This window comes from Giraffa tippelskirchi, chromosome 2 (genome assembly GCF_054371585.1).
Source record: "Giraffa tippelskirchi isolate mGirTip1 chromosome 2, T2T-mGirTip1v1.2.pri, whole genome shotgun sequence".
Classification (NCBI taxonomy): domain Eukaryota; kingdom Metazoa; phylum Chordata; class Mammalia; order Artiodactyla; family Giraffidae; genus Giraffa; species Giraffa tippelskirchi.
Window position 1 is genome coordinate 28921542 of NC_137276.1, and position 21168 is coordinate 28942709.

General features: G+C 56.2%; 4 protein-coding genes across 11 annotated transcripts in view; 2 read left to right on the plus strand and 2 right to left on the minus strand.

Moving 5' to 3' along the window:
* PDZD7 (PDZ domain containing 7) overlaps nt 1-1819 on the plus strand; it is an 18807-nt gene extending 16988 nt beyond the window's left edge. Inside the window, 2 exon segments of the mRNA XM_081548192.1 lie at nt 216-316; nt 728-1819. Of these exon segments, the coding sequence (XP_081404318.1) occupies nt 216-316; nt 728-1126 (500 nt within the window). The 3' untranslated portion in view covers nt 1127-1819.
* LZTS2 (leucine zipper tumor suppressor 2) lies at nt 1665-11588 on the minus strand. 7 transcript variants are annotated; one of them, XM_081548294.1, is made up of 5 exons: nt 11488-11588; nt 5834-6283; nt 4574-5221; nt 3797-4033; nt 1665-3013 (listed from the first exon to the last, which is right to left on the minus strand). In XM_081548294.1, the coding sequence occupies exons 2-5, from the start codon at nt 6239-6241 to the stop codon at nt 2330-2332; spliced, it is 1977 nt and encodes a 658-aa protein (XP_081404420.1). In that variant the 5' UTR covers nt 6242-6283; nt 11488-11588; the 3' UTR covers nt 1665-2329. The 7 variants fall into 7 exon arrangements, with proteins under 7 accessions (XP_081404420.1, XP_081404383.1, XP_081404400.1 ...); XM_081548257.1 differs by having other exon boundaries at nt 4559-5221; XM_081548274.1 differs by lacking the exon at nt 11488-11588 and adding an exon at nt 9086-9106 and having other exon boundaries at nt 4559-5221.
* Nucleotides 11589-13957: 2369 nt separating this feature from the next.
* On the minus strand, nt 13958-19303 carry TWNK (twinkle mtDNA helicase). Of its 2 annotated transcripts, XM_081548220.1 has the most exons (6): nt 17495-19303; nt 17062-17302; nt 16819-16926; nt 16386-16527; nt 14888-15204; nt 13958-14156 (listed from the first exon to the last, which is right to left on the minus strand). In XM_081548220.1, the coding sequence occupies exons 1-6, from the start codon at nt 18735-18737 to the stop codon at nt 14096-14098; spliced, it is 2112 nt and encodes a 703-aa protein (XP_081404346.1). In that variant the 5' UTR covers nt 18738-19303; the 3' UTR covers nt 13958-14095. The 2 variants fall into 2 exon arrangements, with proteins under 2 accessions (XP_081404346.1, XP_081404357.1); XM_081548231.1 differs by having other exon boundaries at nt 13958-15204.
* Nucleotides 19304-19396: 93 nt separating this feature from the next.
* MRPL43 (mitochondrial ribosomal protein L43) lies at nt 19397-20556 on the plus strand. The gene is made up of 3 exons (XM_081548316.1): nt 19397-19553; nt 19643-19749; nt 19865-20556. The coding sequence occupies exons 1-3, from the start codon at nt 19423-19425 to the stop codon at nt 20104-20106; spliced, it is 480 nt and encodes a 159-aa protein (XP_081404442.1). The 5' UTR covers nt 19397-19422; the 3' UTR covers nt 20107-20556.
* The last annotated feature ends 612 nt before the right edge of the window (nt 20557-21168 follow it).

Here is a 21168-nt window from a genome sequence, read left to right on the forward strand (position 1 = left end):
TGGGCACCTGGGACAAGGGAAAGAATCAGGGTATAGTTGGGAAGGTCTAAATTTGGGAGGCTTAGGATTAGAGTGAGTTGAGGATGGAGTAGTAGTAGAATTTGAGGGTTGGCTTGGCGGGCTGTCTATTTGGGGATGTGTCCTGGGTTCTCCAGGGAGCTCTAGGCTTTGGGAGTGTGGCTGTACTGTCACCCAGTGTTTCTCCCTCTCACTAGGCATCAGCATTTCTGGGGGCATTGAGTCCAAGGTACAGCCCATGGTGAAGATAGAAAAGATCTTCCCTGGGGGCGCCGCCTTCCTCAGCGGGGCCCTTCAGGTGGGTGAAGGGCACCCAGACCCACTCTTTAGGCCCAGATCTGAATTCTGGCAGGGGGCAGGACCAGTACATGCTCATCTTCCAGCCAGACATGTGTAGACTAGGTCGTGGGAGGAGGCTTGGAGCAGGGGGTTAACCTGCAGGTTGAGCAGACCTAGGGAAAAATCTGTGCCCTCACGCCAGCCTGGGCCTGAGGGTGGCCCATCCTGTTCCACCCCTAGCCCCAAGGGACAAAAGGCCATTGTCTGTGCCCCACCCTGCCCTCATTGGGCTCCGGGCACAAAAGTCCCATTGTCCATCCCCTCCACCCAGTTGGGGAGGAGTGTCCCAGCTGATGGAGGTGAGGGGTTGCGGGGTGGGGTGGGGTTGACCGGAGGAGGGAGGTCTGTGATGCTCCCACCCCCATCCCAGGCTGGCTTCGAGCTTGTGGCCGTGGATGGAGAGAGCCTGGAGCAGGTGACCCACCAGCGGGCAGTAGATACCATCCGCCGGGCTTATCGAAACAAGGCTCGGGAGCCGATGGAGCTTGTGGTCAGGGTCCCCAAGCCTGGCCCACTGCCCTTGCCCTCTGACTCATCAGCCCTCAGTGAACAGCGGCTTCCTGCTGACCATTCCCCTGCCCGCTGACCCCTTGATGGCACTCCAGCTGCCTCCCACTGGCTCCCAGAACTTCCCATTAATTCCCTTCCCACCCAAACCCAGACCCCTCCTGCTGACGCCAGGCTTCTCCAGCTGACCCCAAGCCCAGGCCTCTCTCCAACCCTCCTGCCTCCTGATGATCATCCCAGATTCTCCCCAGCTATCCCATAACTCTTCCCGCTGACCTGAGAGAATCCTCCTGCCATCCCCCAGACCTCACCTACTAACCTCTTCAGGCTTCAGGAACCTCCCACTCCTGCCTGCCTTTCCTTCTCCACACTGGTGGCTCAGATCCTCTCCCTCACGTCTCCCTCCCGTTATCACTAAGGCTCTGCCTGTTCCAAATAATTAGTGTCAAGGACAAGGTGCTACTGGGTAGCCGTGTCACCAGCTCATTGCCCCCAACTTCCCAAGACAGGAAGGGGACACCCAGGATCTGGAGCTGGAAATTAGTGTGCACTTTCTCATGATTCCCTGAAGCAGTGAGGGACAGGGACTCTGAGATGGCCCTCAAGGGGGTCACTGAATCCGGCCCCCAGCCCCAAGCAGTGTTCTGTTCAAGGGAGACGAAGGTCTTTTCTACTGGATTTGTCCTTCCCCATCACCCTTCCTCTTCCTAAGACCTCTATGAGGGGTAGGGGAATAGGCATCAAATAAAAGGGCATGGAGGTCAAACAAGTTTCCCTAATTGTTATCCACCACACTCGTCTTTTTTTAAAAACAAGAAAATTTTTTTTTAATTTTTTTCTTTGGGTTTGTACAAGAAATTTACAATGTGAAAAATATACAAGTGAAAAATGAGGCCAAAAACCTAGGTGTGGGGAGGGGCCACTTGGTCACAAACACAAATAAACATTTCTGAGTTCTTCCTTTGGTCTGACTACAGCCCCCTCTCCCCAGGAGAAGGGGTGCAGAGCTGCGACCTGGGGATCAGACCCCAGTCCCAGCCCTGTCCCCCAACATGGGAAGGGTTGGGGCAGGCACATCTGGAGCAGCTGGCGCTATCTGGCTCGCTCTGGCTTTAGGATGGTGGGGAGAATGTGGAGATGAGGGAGCCCCTTCCTTTTCCGAGCCCCCTGGCTGAGTGGGCTGGGAGCACTGGGGGTGTGTGGGGTTGGCAAAGTAGCAATGGCAGTATTTGGGGAGTGAATGAAATAGGTCGAGTGAGTAGGAGCCTTTGGGTGACAGTGAACACGGGGACCTTCAGGGAGTCTGATCCAAGTCATTGGGCAGCTCTGAGTCCTTGGCAGAGGCCCAGAGGCCTGCATCCCAGGGACTAAAGGCCCTTGGACCCTCAGACTTTGGGGCCCTCAGTGGATCTGAGGCTACTGCCTGCTTTCAGTAGACCTCCCCGCAGAGCGGGGTGCTAAGGCCCTAGATTTCGGTGGCAGTGATCTCCTCCAGGCAGATGCAGGGCGCTGGTTCCGCCAGGCCCAGGTCCGCAAGTTCCCGGGCCTCCAGCTCCAGACTGAGTTGCTGCAGCTCCTGCTCCAGCTGCCGGTTACGTCGGTACATCTGGATGTAGTTGTGCTGCAGCTGCTTCTGGTAGCGGATCACCTGCTCCTTCTCTGCCTGCCAGGCCAGCCGCTCCCCCTCGAAGCTGTCCCGCTGCTCCTCACCTCGCCGCCGCTCCCGCTGTAGCTCCACCCGGAGCCGCTCCACCTGGGCCCGCAGGCTGCCCCCGACCCCAGCAGCAGCCCGCTGTGCCTTGGCCTCATCACTCTCTGCCAGGAGGAATAGGTCAGCAGCGGCAGGTGGCACAGGGGGTTCCCGGAGTCCGGCGGCCTCACTGTCCAACTGCCCAGCTTTCTCCCGCAGCCGCTCAGCCTCTTGGCGGTGCCGCTGCAGCTCCTGGGAACAGGCCTCCAGCTCCAGCTCCCGTGTTCGGGCTGCCTCCTGGAGGCCTCGTGCCCGGCCCTCACTGACCCGAAGTGCTGCCCGGGCCTCCCGCAATGCCACGCGCAGGGCCACCAGCTCACTGCCCTTCTGTACCAGCTCTGCCTGAGATTCCTTCAGTTGCTGCTTCAGCAGGGAGATCTCACCTGACTTCTGGCACACCTAGGGGTAGGAGAGAGTTGGAAAAGATGGTGAGAAGGTTCTCCCAGGTGGCCAGGCCCTGACATCAAGCTGGGCATTTGGGGAGAGGCAGTTTGATCACTGTACCTATTTTACAGATGAAGACACTGAGGCAGCTATTCATTGGCTAAGGTGGAATACAGACCCAGATCTTCTGGTTTCAAAGCTAGGGTCTTCAAACCATCATGAAGCACCAGCTTCATGCGGGTTTGGCATGAGTGGAAGCAGCAAAGGGCAGTGCCTGCATTTCCAGTTGGGAGGCACTGTAGTATCTTGGTGAAAAGCACAGACACTAGAGCCAGACTGCCTGGGTTCAGATCTCAGCTCCGCCACTGACTAGGTGTGATCTCAGGCTCCATCCCTTCTGGGTCTCATTTTCCTCACCAATGAAATGAGGGTGTGAACAGCACCCAATTCACAGGGTTATTACAAGGATAAGATGATACTCTACATGCTTCGAGTAGCAGTACCTGTCAAGGAGTAAGCCCTACATTCTTATTCTTATTATTGGTGGGAAGGCAGTGGATGGGAATGTCACTGGCTACCTGAGCACTTAGAGCAGAGCCATGAGGAGACTGAACGTGGAGGCCCCCAAGGAGACCCACACCCAGAAAGGGAGGTCAGAGGGGGAAGCCTCATCTCACAAAGGTGAGGAAGGGGAGGCCCTCTGGGGATGGCCGGTGAGGGGATGTGGCTGGGCCCCTCCTTTCAAGGCTTACGCCCTCACTGAAGGCCATGCTCCCTGCCCCTCCTGGTACAGCTCACCTCCCACTTGGTCTCCTCCAGCCGTGGCCCGAGCTCTCGTTGCTCCCGCTCAAAGGCGGCACAGCGCCGTTCCAGCTGCTCGCGTTCCTGCAGCAGCTGCGCGAAGTCGTCCTGCAGCTGCCGCTTCTCCTGCTGCAGCTGGAACACCTGAAGCTGCAGCAGCTGTTGGGCCCGCTGGGCCCGGGCTGCGCCATCCTCTCGCTCACGGGGCCAGTGCCGCTGCCGCTCCTCGTACACCTGCGGGCGAGAGGGCAGGCCTGGGTCCTGGAGGCTCCCCCACACCTTGAACCCTGGCCACCCCCAGCACCCCAGTCACCAACTGCCCTGGTGGCCCACTGTCCTGGGCTCAGGGAAGATGGACTCAACAGTGACAATAATTAGGATACCAATAGTAACAACTACTTTTATGAAAAGAAAGACAACAATAGCAAGCATGTGTGTGGCACTTCCCAGGTGCCAGGCATTGATCTAAGCACCTTATACCCTTCGCCCTGCTTAATCCTTATAACTCTGAGGCCAGGAATATCCCCATTTATGGAAAGAAAACTCAGGCTCAGTACAAATGAGTAATGTGCTCAAGTCTGAAAGACAGTAAATGGTGGTGCCATGTTAACCACTCTATAGAGTTTAAGCCAGACAGCTGGGGTGGGGATGGGGGTCACCAGCCCAACACCTGCCTCTTAGCAGACAGAAATGCGTCTTGTATGCCCAGCACCTGTGGATGTCCTGCCATGCCACCCCCATCACTACCACTGACCACACCTGGCACAGGGTCACCTCACTCTCGTCCAGACTGTCCCGCAGCTGCTGCAGCTCTGCCTCCCGGTCTCGGAGCTTTCCTTCCAGGACACAGTGCAGCAGGGCCTCGTCCGAAGGGGGTGGAGGGGGTGGGGGCGGTGGTGGGGAGCGTTCCCCACAAGAGCTGCTGTCAGGGGAGGCCCGGGGACCGCTGCCCAAGAGCCCCCCAGCCATGCGACCCCCCAGGGAGCCTGTGCTCTTGCTGGAGGAAGACCGGCCGCTGTCTGAGTGGGAGGGCCCGGTGGGGGCTCCTCGGGCTGGCCCCGGCAGGGCGCCCCGCCCAGGGCCGTGGGAGGGCAGGTGCCCGCCTGGGGAGTTGGTAGCTGGCTCGGCACCCCCGGTGCTGTAAGTGGGCAAGCTGGACAATGAGTTTCGGCCAGAGTCAGACAGAGTCCCCGATGGGCAGCCGCTGGCCCAGCCACTCAGTATCAGGGGTTTGTCGGCAGCCGAGGAGGAGGAGGAAGAGGAGGAGGAGGCCGGGCCCCCGAACAGCTGCGTTAGGCTGCCTTGGCTCCCCGACGGTCCGGCGGCCCGAGGACCCAGGAAGCTAGGTAGGGATGGTACCCCTCGAGGTTTGGGCAGCACTGGCTTGAAGGCTGTTGGGCGGATCACAATTTTCTCCATGTTCTGAAATGAGGTGCCATTTGACAATGGGGATGAGCTGCCCAATCTCTCGAAGCCCTTATCACATTCCCTGCCCTCCCATCCGGGGCCCCCAATCCCCATATAGTAATAACAACTGCTACCACTGGCTGATGTAAGTCAGCTTTACTTACATCAGGCAACTTAAAAGGTACCTCTCAGATCATTACAAAATCCATGCAAGCAAAATATTATCACTATCACATACATAGATGAGTAAATAGAGGCTGAGGGAGTTACAGGCCTTGCTCAAATGCAAACACACAGTAGTTATATAAAACAGTATTTCTAAGAAGCTAACATTTATTGAGCACCTATTGTGTGCCAGGCACTAGGCTAAACACTTTACACATATTATTAGATTTAATTCTCACAACAATCCTATGAGAGTTGACCTGTTACCTCCATTTTACAAACACAGAAACTGAGGCTCAGAAAGGTTAAACGACTTCCCTGAGTGAGGTAGAGCTGGAATGAGAACCCAAGTCTGGTGAATCTGGAGCCCATACTCCTTCCTATAAATAGGTCTCCAAATTTCAGCTTCTCCAGGGGGCCTCTGATTCCACCCAGACCCTCAAAAAAAGGGCTGGTCCTCACCTTCTCTAGCTTTCCAGAGACAGGGATGAGCTTTGGTGGGGGACCACGGAGGTGGGCATTGCGTGCCCGCTGCTCTCGGGCATCTTCAAGGTCACTGCTTGGGCTGGGGGGTGACTCTGTCCGGAAGTCCTCGTTGATGTAGGTAAAGTTGGTACCAGGGACAGCCTTCCTGGGGGGCACAGCTGGGCACAGTGGCTCCTGTGCCTCGTAGCCACCCCGCAGCAGCCCATCCTGCTGGCGGAAGAAGGTGGGTCCAGGGGGACCATGGTGGCGAGGAGGAGCCGGCCCCCCAGGGCAGGGCCGGCCTGAGATGAGGCTGCTCACGCTGCCCATGGCTGGAGCTTGTGGGGCAGTAGCGGCCTCAGGAGCGGGTTCCAGGGGCACTGGCAGTGTCTGCACAATAGCCATGGCAGCAGAGGCTCAGGCCTGGCCAAGGGCCTCCAGGGAAACCTGTGAGCAGGGAAATGGCATCAGAGTCTCTCCATCTTGAGCTCCCTCCCTGTATAAAGTCCTGAGTCCCTCCTGGTCCTTAGTCTCAGGTCAAACAGTCCACCCGACATCAGTGAAAAGCACTGATATCCTCCCCCTAACACATCCCCTCTTGCGTCTTGGCAAGAACCTCCATCCTCCCTGGGTCCCAGACCACTGCCCAATTCTGGTCTGAATAGGGCTGAGGACTGAATCTATCATGCAGGGATGCTGAGGGAATGGGGGTCCCACAGAGGCCAGGACTCAGGGAGGGAGCCCTCTGTACCAGCTCCCGGCACTGGTCCCTGGCCCCCTGGGACAGATGGACTCATTAGATGCAGTCTGGGCAAACTCAGGGGTGCAGTCAGCAACTCAAATGGTAATTAGGGAACAAAGAGCTAAGGCCAGGCAGTGCCCAGCCTCACCCAGCTGGGCCTCAGTTTCTCCCAGACAGAGAGGCGGCAAGGGTGGAGCTGGTCAAACAAGAACCAGAACACTTAGGGAGCCCACAGGTGCCCTTTGGGGTCTCCTGCCTCCCAGAGGTGGATGCAGGCTCATGCCTATTTCCATGACAACTCCTAGCCTCACCGCACCCAATCAGTTAGGCCTAAAGAAGCCTCCACAGGCCTACTGCCAACCTCTATGAAACCTTTTAGCTTTCGACATTCCCCAGAGTAACTCCAAAGGGATGAGGATAGAGGCTCTACCATCACCTCTGGCAGCTGCTCCAGGAAGAGGGCTCCACCTCCCCAGGCCCTGCTCCTTCTTGGAAGGGTATAGCAAGCCTCCACCCGGAACTCCCTCCCCAGTCCTGAGGCTGAAGAACAGGGCTCAGGCATCTGCTGAAGTCATCATGCAGAGCGGAGGCCAAGAAGTGGACAGAGAACTGCGTAGGAGTAGGAGTGCATGCATTTTACTTATTTGTGCATGTGAAACTGTGCACAAGAATATGAACATGAGCACTGTGGGTGAAAACGTAAGTGTATGCAAGTACATGTATGTGTGGATAGATGTATCAATACATTCAGATATATACATGCATATATACATGTACATATATATGAACTCATATGGGCATACCTTTCAAAAATCTGTGCAGCTCTCAGGAAGTATGTGAAAATTATAAATGCATACATTAGTGAATCTGTGATGTATGAGTGTGACTATGTCAGAATGGTTTGATGTCCATTCATATATACATGAGTTTATGTATCCTATACAAGTGTGTGAACAGGAAATAGTGCACAAGTGTGTACAGAGTGTTGTGTGTGCATGTGAGAGGGTGAGACTCTGGGTGGCACGCAGGGCCAAATGGGTGAGTGGGAGCCTGGTTTTTGTCACTCACTGGAGTGTGGGGAGAAGAGAGACACATTATTCTTTGCTTGATCTGCTCTCCTTCATTCTTGCTTGTGTTCCGTTAAGTCCACCCTCCCCCACCTCCCCGCTCAAGTCAAAAGATCTGGAGGAAGGTGTCCAGACTGAGGGAGGAGGAGCTGGGAGCCAGGGGTGGGGGTGACTGGTGCCCTCGGAGCAGGGGTGGGACTGAGTCCACCCCACAAGTGCCAGTCCTGAGCAAAGCCCATAGAACACCCCCTCCTCTGCCCTCTCCCAGACCATCCAGGGCATGCAGGAAACCGTGGGGAAGGGGCTTCCCCTAAGGGGCCAAGAGGGCTGGCATCTCGGTGTGTTTCCCCACTTCAGTGAGCACAGAGAAAGTGGAAACTGAGGGGAGGAGACAGAGAGATTCAGACAGGGACCCAAAAGACAAGAGACAAAGACGAAGAGCGGCTCCAGGGTCATGTGGACCCAGTGAGCCGGGGTCCCCGCGAAGCCAGGGGCCCCTAAACCGAGAACAGACGCTGAGCTGGGCCCTGAGAGCCAGACACCCACGGAGCCAAGGCCAGGCGCCTGGAAAGCCAGGCCCAGCCAGCCCGGCTCCCGCTCTTGGAGCCCGAGAGAAAAGGAGGGGCAAGTGGAGGCTCCATTTTGAGAAATGCGTTTGTGGCTGTGGGAAGGGAACCCCTCACACTCCCCAACATCCTTGAGAAACCGCTCAGGCACAGCACACACTGCCCTGCTCGGTGGGCCGGGGGCAGTTGAGGGCTGGATCCAGCCGGGGCCCGAGGGAGGTCTGGCCGAGGTCCGAGTTTCCCACAGACCTGTTTTGGGGTCAGAAGAGTTCGGGAAAGTCTCCCCCTCACCAAACTCCAGGACCATCCAGCGGGATCAAGTCTGGGATCACGAGTTTCCATTACGAGACAGGAAGCCGGGAGCCCCCAATCCGCCCTCCGGAGTTCACCCCCCCTCCTTCCGCCTCTTCCAGAAAGTGGGGGCAGCTGTGGAATGCCGCCTCCCCACAGGACCTCCGCCGCGCAGAAGTTGGGGGCGCCCCCAGGTCGCCTCCCAGCCCCAGCCCCCCCTCACCTCCACCGCGCCGCTCCATGCTCAGCCCCGGGCCGCCCCCAGCGCTCCACAGGCGCGCCGCCCGGCTCCAGCCTGCCGCGCGCGGCCACTCGGAGCGGCCCGGTCCGACCCGGCCCCGCCTCCGCGGCGCCCCCGGCCCAGCCCGGCCCCCGCCCGGCCCCAGTGGGCGGTGCAGCGGGGGGAGGGTCCGAAGGGTGACCCCGCCCCCGGGGCGCGGACACGCGCAGGCACCCGGCGTCACGCGTGTCCGGCGGGGCGCACGCTGGGGCTACGCAGCGGGACTCAGATTCCTTCCCTCCGAGGCGCGATGGCTGTGTGTATGGGGCTCGGTCGGCTCAAGACTAGGCGGCGGCGTGTCACCTTCTACCCCTACTTGGGCCCCGGGGCCAGCGGCAGCTGGTCATTGTTAGAGCACAAAGGGCCAGGCGCCGCGGCGGCCGCCCTTCCCCCTCCGCTCTTCTAGTCGATGCTTCACCCCCAGGCACACTCTCCGGCTTCAGAGTCCAGAGAGGAGGTTGAGGGTCACCTGTCCCCAACTCTGGGCCCTGCGTCCCGGGACAAGTCGGGGGCCGACGCTTGGTGGGTGCCTGCCCCACCCCCAGCGGCTTGGAGAAGGCGCGCTAGGATTTGCGGAGGCGGCGCCACCTGGCGGCCCATTCGGATAACACACCCAGCCACCCCCAACCTTGTGGGGGCCCCTACCCTTCTCGCCAATGCTGTACTCCCTCTCCAGAGAGCCCAGGCCTTCCTCGAGCGCAGTTCTGTGTTCCCCAACCTTCCCTCAGAGTCATTTGCTAAGGGAGAGGTCAATTCTCAGAGAGACATCCCCTGGGCCCCCCAAAGTCACCCCAGTGGGTGAGCTGGTCCAGACCTAAGGCCAAGCTTACAGCAGCCTCACGGCAGACAACGTTCCACTGTCTTCTCAGGGTCAGGGATACTCTCACCCTCTGGCAAACAACACAATCTAAACACCCACACGACCTTTCCCACATTCAGTCTCAGACACAATCACTCAGTCTGTCTGGTCCATCAGAAGTTTCTACGTCCCTTCTTTCCATAATCAGGCCAACTCACAGAGATACACTTGGTGTCACGACTAGTTGTGCACAAGCTTTCACAGCTCAAGTTCCTTTGCACTCAGTCACAATCTTGAATATACTTGTCTCCCAGGCATTTTTCACACTATGACAGTCTGTTTCACAGTCACAAAGACAACTTCTTACACATACACGTCGTATTTCACAAACATTTTATCACACAGACTTCCCCATAGGGATCTCTGTGACCTAGCCAGATCAGCTGATGCCCGCATCCCCGGGCAAGGACAGCCTCCTGCCCCCTAACCCCGCCCCCCAGAACTAAGGCCTGCCAGAGCTCCTCTGCCCCAGGAAGGAGCATTCCCCCCCCCCTTCCAGGCCGCAGCCTGGCCGGCTCTCAGCTCTATTTTTAGCTCCATGGAAAGAGTTGTTTTCTTTCTTTTTCCCTGGAAAGGGAAACATAGCCCAGCCACCCTCAGGCTCACCCTAGACCCTCTTGCCTCACAAGTACAGACTGAGCCCCACCCCCATAGAGACCCCCTCTTCTGGCCTTGCCCTGATCCCAGCCTCCTGGGGCACCAGGAGCCTCCTCCCCTTTCTGGCAGCCTGCCCAGAAGCTCAGGCAGCAGCTGGGCTCAGCGTGTGTGTAGGGGTGGGGTGGGGTGGGGTGGGGAGGTGGGGGGAGGGAGGCCGAGGGCCGCTGCCCACTCACTCATTCGCTGGGGGGAGGGGGCCATGCTCCCTTCTACCAGAGGGAGATAGGCCCACTCTGGTATAGAGGGGATGTGTACGGTCACGCATTCTCTGGGGAAGGGGGATTCCCACTCTTGCGTGAGTGGGCTTTCTGCTCCTACTTTGAGGGGCGGAGCTCCCAGTTCCGCAAGGAGGAGTGTAGTAAGAAAGGGGAGCCACAGGCGCTCACGCAGCTGCTCCCCGGGGCTGGAGGTCCCGGCGGAGGCTGCTGTACACTGCCATGCAGAATTGCGCCCCTCTCGGGTACCTTCAGGAACAGGGGCAAGGAAGGTGAGGAGCCCAGGTAACTAACCCTCCCAGTCCAACAGTCTCTTGTCCTCCTACGCTACCCCAACTCCAGGGGGCGTTGTGCTCCCATTCCTGGGGAAGGGCTTATCCCCTCCAGGTGGAGAATGGAATACAACCCAGCAAGGTATCTTCCAAACTCGCTTAGCACGGGGGAGGGAGGTTTCCGCCGCAAGGCTCCCCCAGTACAGCCCACCGGTCTGCGAAGCGATCACGTGCTCAACGCCTGTTTACGTCTTAGTCTTCACCTGCGGGCAGCAGGGAAGCCGGAACCTCCGGAGGCGTCCCACCTGGCCCGCCCCCGTCCGCGGTCACTGGGCGGCCCCTTCTCCCCCCCCTCGTCAGGTACGCGACTGCAGCGCACCCTGCCCGCTGGGGGTCCGCGCGGGCCAGCAGCGCTGCTCCGCCGACAGCAAGCGAAACTCACTGGGCGCGTCCGCCCCGCAGTGCACGTGTATTCGGGTGTCTCTAGTACGCGCGTGGGTCTGTGTGCACGCGTGTGTGCGCCCGTCGGTGTGAGTTTTCGTGTAGGTTCCTTGTTCAGACTCTTCGCCCGCGGCCCCTGGACTGAGGACCCTTCTCTTCACCCCAATCCCCTGCTTCCCGGGATCGGGAAAGTTCACTCCGGGGTGGAGGTGTGCAGGAGGCAAGAGTTCCTACACCGCCGCGGCGTCCCCACTCACTCACCCAGCGCTACCTGCACCGCCGTTCCAGCTCCCGCCGGGCTCCTGGTCCAGGGCCGGCACCTCCCGGCCGCAGATCCGCCGGCTCCCCAGATTGCTCGCCCCGACTTGGTGGAGGGGGCGGGGCGGCTGAGGCCGCGCCCTCGACCAAGGCAGGGGAGTGGTCTGCCCAGCACCCCCTCAGCAGCCGACCTGGTACCCTGCCAAGCAGTGTCGCGACGGTGGCCCAAGACTGCCCCTCGGACTTCTGACTTCGCAGCTTCTGGAACTGGCTTTTGATCTAGGAAGGGGCCAGCGGCGCCACAGCTAAGCTAAGCTACCTGGCTGCCCTAACCAAGTTGGCTATAGGGCTTTACTGCCACCGTCCTCTGGTCTGTAGAGAGCCCAGCCTGGTCCACTCTCAGCCCACTCCCCAGACACAGGGAAAACCCCTGGGAAGCAGACAAAGAAGGCTCGGTTTTCACCAAAACAGACCCCGCCCTTCCTCACACACACCTCTGAGGTTGGGGCTGCTCAAGCAGAACCAACACTTCCCCCTCCCCTGGAGTAGGTGTCTGCCCAGGTGAGCAGGCTTGCCAGTTCTGGCCCCCCACAGAGTGTGGCCAGGCTTCTCTTAGACTTATAAAGTTCCACCCACAGGCACAAACAGGAAGTTGACCTGTATTGCACCAAAGGCTCCCTCCCTCCATGGCACCCAAGGCAGCCTATGGGAGGGCAGACCGTGATGTCTACAGGTATCTGGGTCATATCTGCAGCCTGAGTACTTGGGCAGCAGGAGTCCTTTGAGTCTCTACTCAGACCCATCCCCAGTGAAGGGATGGAGGACCAAAGCTGCCCCCTCACAGCCAAGTGGGGCAGTGAATCTGAGGACAAGGCTGCAGATCCAGCTGGACTCTACTGGGCCAGGCTGTCCCTCAGCTCTCAGGAAGATTCCAGTTGGGCACAGGCTGAGTACTGGTTCTAGCCCAGGCAATTTGCCTCAATCCACTTTGGCGGGGTACAGAAACAGTGACTCGCAGTGACCTTACATAGGACCCAGGGCTTAACTGCTACTTTCTGGGCTCCAGGGGCTCCTGAAATACTTTGGGCTAATTTTCATGTGAGGAGTTTAAGACAGGTGTGGAATGGAATGTGTGTGTGTAGGGGGGTGGGGCTGGGGGATCATTAGCTTCCCCTCCCCCCTACCATTCTGGTTTGCTCTGTGTGGGCTGTCTGTTAGGAGGGTGGGGGAAGACAGGCAAGTGTGTATCTATCCCTCTATCCCCAATTCATAGACCTCATGAAAGTCCCCTAATGGAAATCCCTGAAGGATTTCCTGAGCACAGACCAGAATGTGGAACCCACATCCTTGTAGGTAGGACTGACCTGGTAGTGTGCATCTGGAAGGCGTGGCTGACAGTCAACGTTATAGACCCTGGATGAGGCCTAGACCAGCCAGCGGCTGGGAATGATTACTGCAGGATTAGGAGGCCTGGCTCCAGCCAGTCTGGGAGAGACCCCCAAGAAGGGAGGCCCTGGAGGAGGTCCCCCTTCCCTCCCCTCAGAGAACAGCTTTGTTCCAGGGTCTGTTTCGGGAGACAATTGTAGTCACAGTTCTCACACACAACAGACCAGAGACCCTAAACCATTCCACAGGGTTCCAGACCTCCCTCTTAGGTTGACAGGGAATGCTTGATAAGGCAGCCCTGCTTCCAGGAAGCAGGACACCCCCCCAAAATATCCCCCTTAACAAAAGGGTTCTCCCCAGCCCCCTTAGAACATCTTGCATTCTCACTACTCTTGTAGGCAAATCTAAAGGGAAACAGACTTTAGAATATCAGAAGTGACACGGGAAAGTGTTATCATTTAGCAATATTTCTGACACAGTCTCTTTCTGCATAAGTTATTTTACAATCCCCTTCAGAGTTTCTTAAAAACAAGGAGTCCCGCACCTCCCCTGAAACCTCCAGAATCAGAAATGCCTGTGTGTCAGGATTGGGGGAAAAGTAGGGCCTAGATTCTACATTTTTAAACAAGAGACCCAGTTCTAACACACACTAATGTAAGAGAAACGCGGAGCGGGTACAAGAGGGAAATGGAAGTGGGTGGGGAGCAGATAAGAATATGCTGAGCCTGAATCCACAATGAGCGAGGCCACTGAGTGACTCACGTCACAGAGGGACAGCTGGTCAGGCAAGGTCTTAGGCATGGGGCCCAGTGACCCACACCTCTGCCAGGGATCACATGGAGATCCTCAGGGAAGACAGGGATAAAGAAGCACCATCCTATCTTCCCTAGGCCATGAAGAGGTATAAGGTTGTGCATGCACGCAGATCCTACTTTCTTGGGAGCACGCAGCTCAGATGGAGTGGGGGAGGGGACCTATCCACTCCCAATTCAAAAAGTGAGAGGAAAATTCAGTTCAAGGAAAATCCAGTTAAAGACTAGGGAGACACCTGGTGGTCAAATAAGAAAAAGCAGAGTAACAAAGGCAATGGAAAAAAATATGTATATATTTTTCTTTTTTTCAGTAAAACTGGAAAAGGCTTTACAAAAAGTCATGATTGCATCCACTCCAGCAGTCCAAGGCAGCATACCATGGAATGAGTGTCTAGGTGGCAGGCACTCCGGGCTCACAGCTCCCTTCCATGGCTGTCTTCCAGGCTTCCACCTTTACAGCTGGCCCTGGTATTACTAATACAGGGTGAAGCACCTAGATCAGATGGTAGTAAGCACCACCTCAGGGGAGGCTTCAGAGTGGCGGGTAGAGGAGTTTGGTATCCACCATGTCACCCCTTGGCTCTGAAAGCCTGGGCTGAGAGTTTTGGCAAGAAGTTCCCCTATTCTACAGGTTCGGGGAGCCTGACCCCCTTGCTTTGACCTCAACTTGCTCATTCTCACCTCAGGGCCCCTGTATTTACTTTTTCCTCTGCCTGGATTCCTCTTTCTCCACATGTTCACATGGCTCAATCGTAGTTCTTTAGAGGTCCCAGCTCAAATGTCCTCTGCTCAGAGATACCTTTTCAAATCTTTCTCTAAACTAGCCTGTAAGCACTATCACATTACTGTATTTTTCTCCTTTAGAACATTTTTTCACTATTGAAAAATGTTTTGTGTGTGTTTGCTCACAGCTTGTCTCTTCTACCAGATTACAGGTTCCATGGAAGCAGGGACCGCATCTGTCTTGTCAGTGCTATATTCCCAGAATCTAGAACCAAGCCCAGCACATAGTAGGTTCTCAAATATTTGCTAAATTGAATTCTCTCACAATGAAACCATTCCCTATGCTAGGCCCCTCAGACTGAGACAGGGGTTCCATAGCTCACAACCTCAGGACAGAGGCAGCCCTAGCAGAGGACTAAGAGTCTCTACCCCAGACTATCCTGCTAAGCTTGTTTCAATGTCCAGCTCTGCAGTGTCTTCACCTTGAAGGCTTGGAGAGGTCTGGCTGGTTGGGGTTGCGGGCCTGGTTGGAACAAGTCTCAGAGATCTGGGGCATAGCCCCCTTTTTGCCAGAAGAGGGCTTTTTGGCCACTAGTCCATTGTCATCCTTGATCTTCTTGAGCCGGGCCTTGCTCTTTGGTGGTATGGAGAAGGTGAGAGAACTCTTGTTGAATTCAAGTGGGAAGACACCTACGTCTCCATCAAAGCGGTTCTTGGACACCTGCAGATACCGTTTCCCTGGCCCAGTTACCAGTTTCCTGTCCTGCAGGATCAGAACGTTGTCTGCTTCCTGGCTTGCCTGGGGGATAAGGGGCAGAAGGAAGAAGGAGCAAGAAGACATATGAGAGGAGCACAAAGGAAAGCTGAGCGTGCAGGAATAGCAAGAATGTGGGAAGGGAAAAATACTTCTCCTGTCACCAAAGCGCTCCGAACTACTGACCACAATGCTGGGGTCACTTGAGTGTTTTAGTTCCCTGACAACCCTGTTGCTGTCCCAGATTGTGTACATGCTGTTCCCTCTGCTGCTAACACAACTGGCTCCTTGGCTCACCACCTCACTCAGCCTGAGCTCTTTATCATTTAGGTCCCAGTCTAAATGTCTCACCTCCCTGGAGAGAACATTCTTGATCCCCATAAATAAAAAAGGCACCAGCATCTTTCCACTTCTGTCATTCTTTTCCCCAGTTCCATGTCCGTTTCATCATGGCACATAGTTTGCATGCCTTGCCCTGTCTTCCTTGTGCCCAGCCCAGGCCTGGCACGTAATAGGCACTCACTCAGTGTGCCATGGAAGCTCCAGGATCCCAGGCTGGTCCTGCTGCCCAGAGGGCCCTCCCACTTACTTGCTTATTTCATACCTATTGTTGGCCAAAACCCAACCCAACCTTTGTTGACATCTCTTCTAAGAAGTCTCCCCAGATGTCCCAGGCTGACTCAGATGACTTTTCTCCCCAAATACCTGTGCTGCCTATCATAGTTCTTAATATCATCATGAAAGTGAAACTCGCTCAGTCATGTCCGACTCTTTGCCACCCAGGCCAGAGTGCTAGAGTGGGTAGCCTTTCCCTTCTCCAGGGGATCTTCCCAACCCAGGGACTAAACCCAGGTCTCCCGCGTTGCAGGTGGATTCTTTACCAGCTGAGCCACAAGGGAAGCCCCAAGTATCATCATAGTGGGTTGTAATCACTGTCTCCTTTTTTTTTGTGCTGTGCTATATGGCATGTGGGATCTTAGTTCCCTGACCAGGTCTCCAGCCCTTGCTCCTTGCATTGGAAGCAGTCTTCACCACTGCACTGCCAGGGAAGTCCCTCATTGTCTTATTCTAGCACATGTATTCTTCATGTCATGACTCCAGAGGCAGCTGCCTCCTGCCTGTTCCAGATAGGTAGTCAAGATGATTTAGGGCTGAATGAGGGCTGTCCCTGGTCATACCTGCCCCCTCTACTCTCCATGGCTTGAGATCCTCTAAAGTCCACTTACTTTGGCTGAGCCAAAAATGGATGCTGTCTGTAGTTCTTTATCATCATCCTCCTTTCGGGGGTGAATGACCAGTGTTACATGGCAGCTACTGTCTGTTGCAAACTTCCGAAAGGCCCCGACAATGTAGTCTTGAGCTGCAATCCTGCCCAACAAAGCAAAGAGGTTATCAGACACAGAAGGACAAGAATGAACACATACTCCTGATTCGTTCACATCTTAACCACAACTCACTCTACTTCCCTTTACCCAAGGACTCACACTTAAATCCCTGTCCACACTTACCACTGTCATACCGCACACCTCTATAAAGACAGAAATACATATAGAGAGGTATGTGCCTGCACATATGTCAGAAAACAAGAGTACAGTGTTTACCCAGAGGCCAGCTGCCTGAGAAGATGTGTGTTACAGCTAGACAAGAGGAGGATGTCACCTGTCTGTGGACAGCTGCTCATGACCCATCATGAACTGCAGATTGTCGATGACCACATGACAAATGTCGTAAACATAGACTGCATGTTGCATTGTGTCTATTACAGTCCTGGGAAGAGGAAGAGACAATGAATTCAAGAGTCAGTTACAAGTAATCTCTAGACCATGGCAGTCTGAAGACTCTGTTGGGAGTCTGTTCTCCTGCCCTCCTGTTCTTTGAAAGCCCCAGGCCTGGAAACCTCACCTGATGCTCTGTTGCCCATGAAAAGTCATGAAATAGAGGGGCAGGTCCTCAAAGCGGTCAGCCCACTCATCATATTTGTCCAGTTGCTCTTCCAGTCGTCCCACAGCGAACTGTGTCAGCATGACACGGGCTAGTCTCACGTTGCTGATCTCAAAGCTACCCCACAGCGTGTTCACTCCTTGAGTACACAAATCCAGGGCATACTCACTGATGAATGTTGTCTTTCCACTGCCTGTTGGCCCTGCACAGGGGTTGAACACAGACCTGGGTGAAGGAGTAAAGCCCTAACCCTGAAACCAAGATCCACAAGAAGCTTCAAAGTTGGGAGGGGAAGACTCCTCTTAAACATTTACTATGGCCCAAACCCACATGCTTTAGTCATCTAATCCTCTGCCCCCAAACCCACCCAAGCAGTGAGTTCCCAAAGGGTTACCTGTGAAGACTGTCAGCTCGCCCTTCCGATGTCCCTTCAAAAGACGATTGAGGTCTGGGAAGCGGCTCCAGCGAACACCAGCTGCCTGCTCCACGTTTGACAGTTCTCCTAGCACCTCCTCCCGAAGCTGGCGGAAAGACACGATAGACTTGTGCCAGGCGGGCAGGGCAGTACGCAGAATACGAGAAAGGTTTAAGCCTTGGTTCAGCGCCTCCAGGGGAGAGGGCTGCTGGTCCCCAGGCCGCACCAAGGAGCATCGTTTGGGGTTCAGTTTTCGGGCAAACAACTTGGCAGCTTCCCAGGACCGAAGGTCATTCCCCAGCCAGAGCACTACCCGTCGGAACTGTTCGAGGTAAGGAAGCAGGGCAGGGGGTAAGCAGGCTGTTCCTCGGGGTAGGGCTAGAGTGGGCAGCCCTGTGGACTGGTTCAAGGCCAGACTGTCCAGCTCACGACTCGTCAATACCACTTCAACATCTCGTCGACTGATGAGTGGTAACCCAAACAGGTTGTGGTAGGCACCAGGCCGGGGAATGGTGGTCTCGACATACTGCACCCCATCGCCCTGGGTTTCGGCCCCTAGTAGCTTCAGGCCTCGCAATCCCAAACCTCCAGGGGAGAACCAAGGGAAGACAAGCCTGCGAGCAGGCCGCAGGTAGCGCACACTGAAACGCTTGAGTGTGTCATCTGTCACTTTGGTGAGGCCAAACATCATGCGAGCTAGCTGGGCCTCCTCTGGCTCAGGCAGCTCCCAGAGAGGTATGGCTCGGTCCCAGATCCTCCGGACCTCCTCACTGTCCTCAGCTTCTGGGGCCTCACTGAGTAGCACCCCTTCTCTGGCCCCATCCCCTTGCCCTTCCACGCTGGCCTGGAAGTCTTCCCAGCTCCCCTCTGCTAGGGTGGTCATGCAGAGAAAGCGACCCGTGGTCTTGTCAATGAAGAGGCTGAAGGAAGTGGCTGCACCAGTCTGGTCCTTGAGCTTTGAGGCCCCCACAAAAGGACTCGGTGCCCGCAGGCAGCTGTGTCCATCCTGGAAGGGGATCCCACGGGCCCGCAAATACTGGCGGATTTCAGTTGTGGTTACAGGCAACAATGGTGCCTCCAAGGCGGGAAGAGCCTCCTTCCTGTACCGTCTGCGAGGAGGTCCTGGGGCCAAGCTTCGGGGCAGGCCTCTCCGTCCCATCCACGCCCCACGCAGGGGCAGCAGGATGCGGAGGGGGTACCCTCTTCGGAGGAGGACCCACATTCCTACTCAAACCGAGGAAGTTACTGCTTGAAATGCCTTAGGTGCCTGGTTCGGGTGCCTTCAGTACTAGGTCATACCCTAGGGACCCTGCACGCAGCTCTCTTTTCCCTCTGAATCTTCTTCAGCTCCTCTACATTGCCACCTCACATCCACGCCAGAGGACTTTTTCACGTCCGCGTCCCTCTGGCCGGTCCCTCCACAGTTATCTCACTTCTGCCACCTTCCGCGCGGTCCCTTCCTGACGCGGTTTCTCTCGATCATCTCCTCGCCACTACCGCCCCTCCACTGCCTCTCTTCGTCGTCCTCATCTCTGCGGCCGTCTGTGTGCCTTCCGTGGTCCCACTCCTCTGGGTCCCTTGCTAAAGGATCGCTCCGCCGCTCCTCTCAAAGGGACTCCAGGCGACTAGAGTGTCGCTCCGCCGCTCCCGCCGAGGGGCGCCCGTTGTGCCTCCGTCGGGTGGCTTCCTCAGCTCCACGGCTAGGAGCTCCGCCGCTCCTGACCCCAGGCTCCGGGTCACCACTCTCGTCTAACTCCTGTCGCCTGCAACATGGGTCACACGGGAGCCAGTAGCCGTGACTTCGGAAGCAAAACTGCCGCGTTGCAAGTGTTCCCGGAAACGGAAGCCTCTGGTTCGTCCCGCCCCCACTCCGCAAGACCCGGCTTGGCGACCGGAGAGCTGTGGCCATGACGGCCCGCGGGACCGCGAGCCGCTTCCTGACGAGTGTCCTGCACAACGGGCTGGGTCGCTACGTGCAGCAGCTGCAGCGGCTCAGCTTTAGCCTCAGCCGTGACGCGCCCTCGTCCCGCGGCGCCAGGTGAGCCGAGGAAGGGCGCGGGGGTGCGACTCCAGGCGCAGTCGCCCCGGGTCAGGGGTCACCTTGCTCACCCTTCTCGGGTCCCTCAGGGAGTTCGTGGAACGGGAGGTGACCGACTTCGCCCGCCGGAATCCCGGGGTCGTCATATACGTGAACCCGCGGCCGTGCTGTGTGCCGAGAGTAGTGGCCGAATACCGTGAGTGGGGTCGGGCGAGGACTGGAGGGCGGCGTCGGAGGGGGGCTCGGCCGGCTTGCCTGCCCCTCGTCTGACCCCTGCTGCGCTTCTGTTATCCCCATCTCCTTTCGACCAGTTAATGGGGCTGTGCGCGAGGAGAGCCTCAACTGCAAGTCTGTCGAAGAGATCGCCACGTTGGTGCAGAAGCTGGCCAACCAGTCGGGCTTGGACGTGATCCGCATCCGCAAGCCCTTCCACACGGACAGCCCTAGCATCCAGGGCCAGTGGCACCCCTTCACCAACAAACCGACAGCACTGGGCGGGCTGCGCCCTCGAGAGGTCCAGAATCCTGCCCCGACCCAGCGGCCAGCACAATGAAGACCAACTCCATACCCAGAGTTTGGACTCTCACTCCACCAGAGGTGGTTCCTGCTCCTGGTTTGCTTCACGGGAGACAGATGGAGCCCACCAGTGGGTACTTTTGCTCGGGATAAAGAAGAGCTGCCTGTCTCTTTTGATGTCCACCGTGAGGGGCAGGGACTTTGAGTCTCCTCGTTCTTAGCCAGTTGACATCCTGAAACCTGAGAATCTTCAGAGATTTGACTGGGTCTTCATTTCTCAAATCCAAATCAATAATAGGGATCTCAAACCACAGTGAGGGCTTTCAAGGCTGGCTTCTGAAGAATTCCTTTTGGCCTGTTTCTGTAGCCAGTGACCAAGAGAGTCTGCTCTGAGCCTGGCATTTGGCTAGGCCCTTTATATCTCTGTGAATGTTTGTGTGCAGATTAGAAAACTGAAGTTAATAAATTTGCCAAGGTCACACTTGAAGTCTGCTTCAAAATATGTGCCTTTTAAAACTGTTAACACCATTTCTTGACTATCCTAAAACAAGCAGCAAAATGAATAATAACTTCAGGATGGTGTAGTATCAAAGGCCATATGATTAATCTAGGTTTAACCCTTGGAAAGAGTGATTCTCAGACCATCTGATTAATAGGCAGCATCTTTTAGACCTAGGAAGGGGAGGAGATGATGAGAAAAAGAGCCAGGAGGTAAAAACTTAGAAACTTGTATATGAATTCTTGAATTGTCGTCAATTTTGTCATCCCCTTATCACTATGATCAGTAAATAGTGATCATTTTAAAAAGCCTGTGTGCCTGCTCAGGACAATCAGAATGGAAGCTGAAGATCCCAACTTCTGCAAAATTTTTTAAGAAATAATTTTATTTTTGGCTGTGTCGGGTCCTCATTGCTGCACACTGGCTTTCTCTAGTTGTGCATAGCCTTCTCATTGAGGTGGCTTCTCTTGTTGTGAAGTACAGACTCTAGGGCACATGGGCTTCAGTAGTTGTGGCGAATAGCTTAGTAGTTGCATTCCCAGGCTCTAGAGCACAGGCTCAGTAGCTGTGACGCACAGGCTTAGTTGCTTATGGGATCTT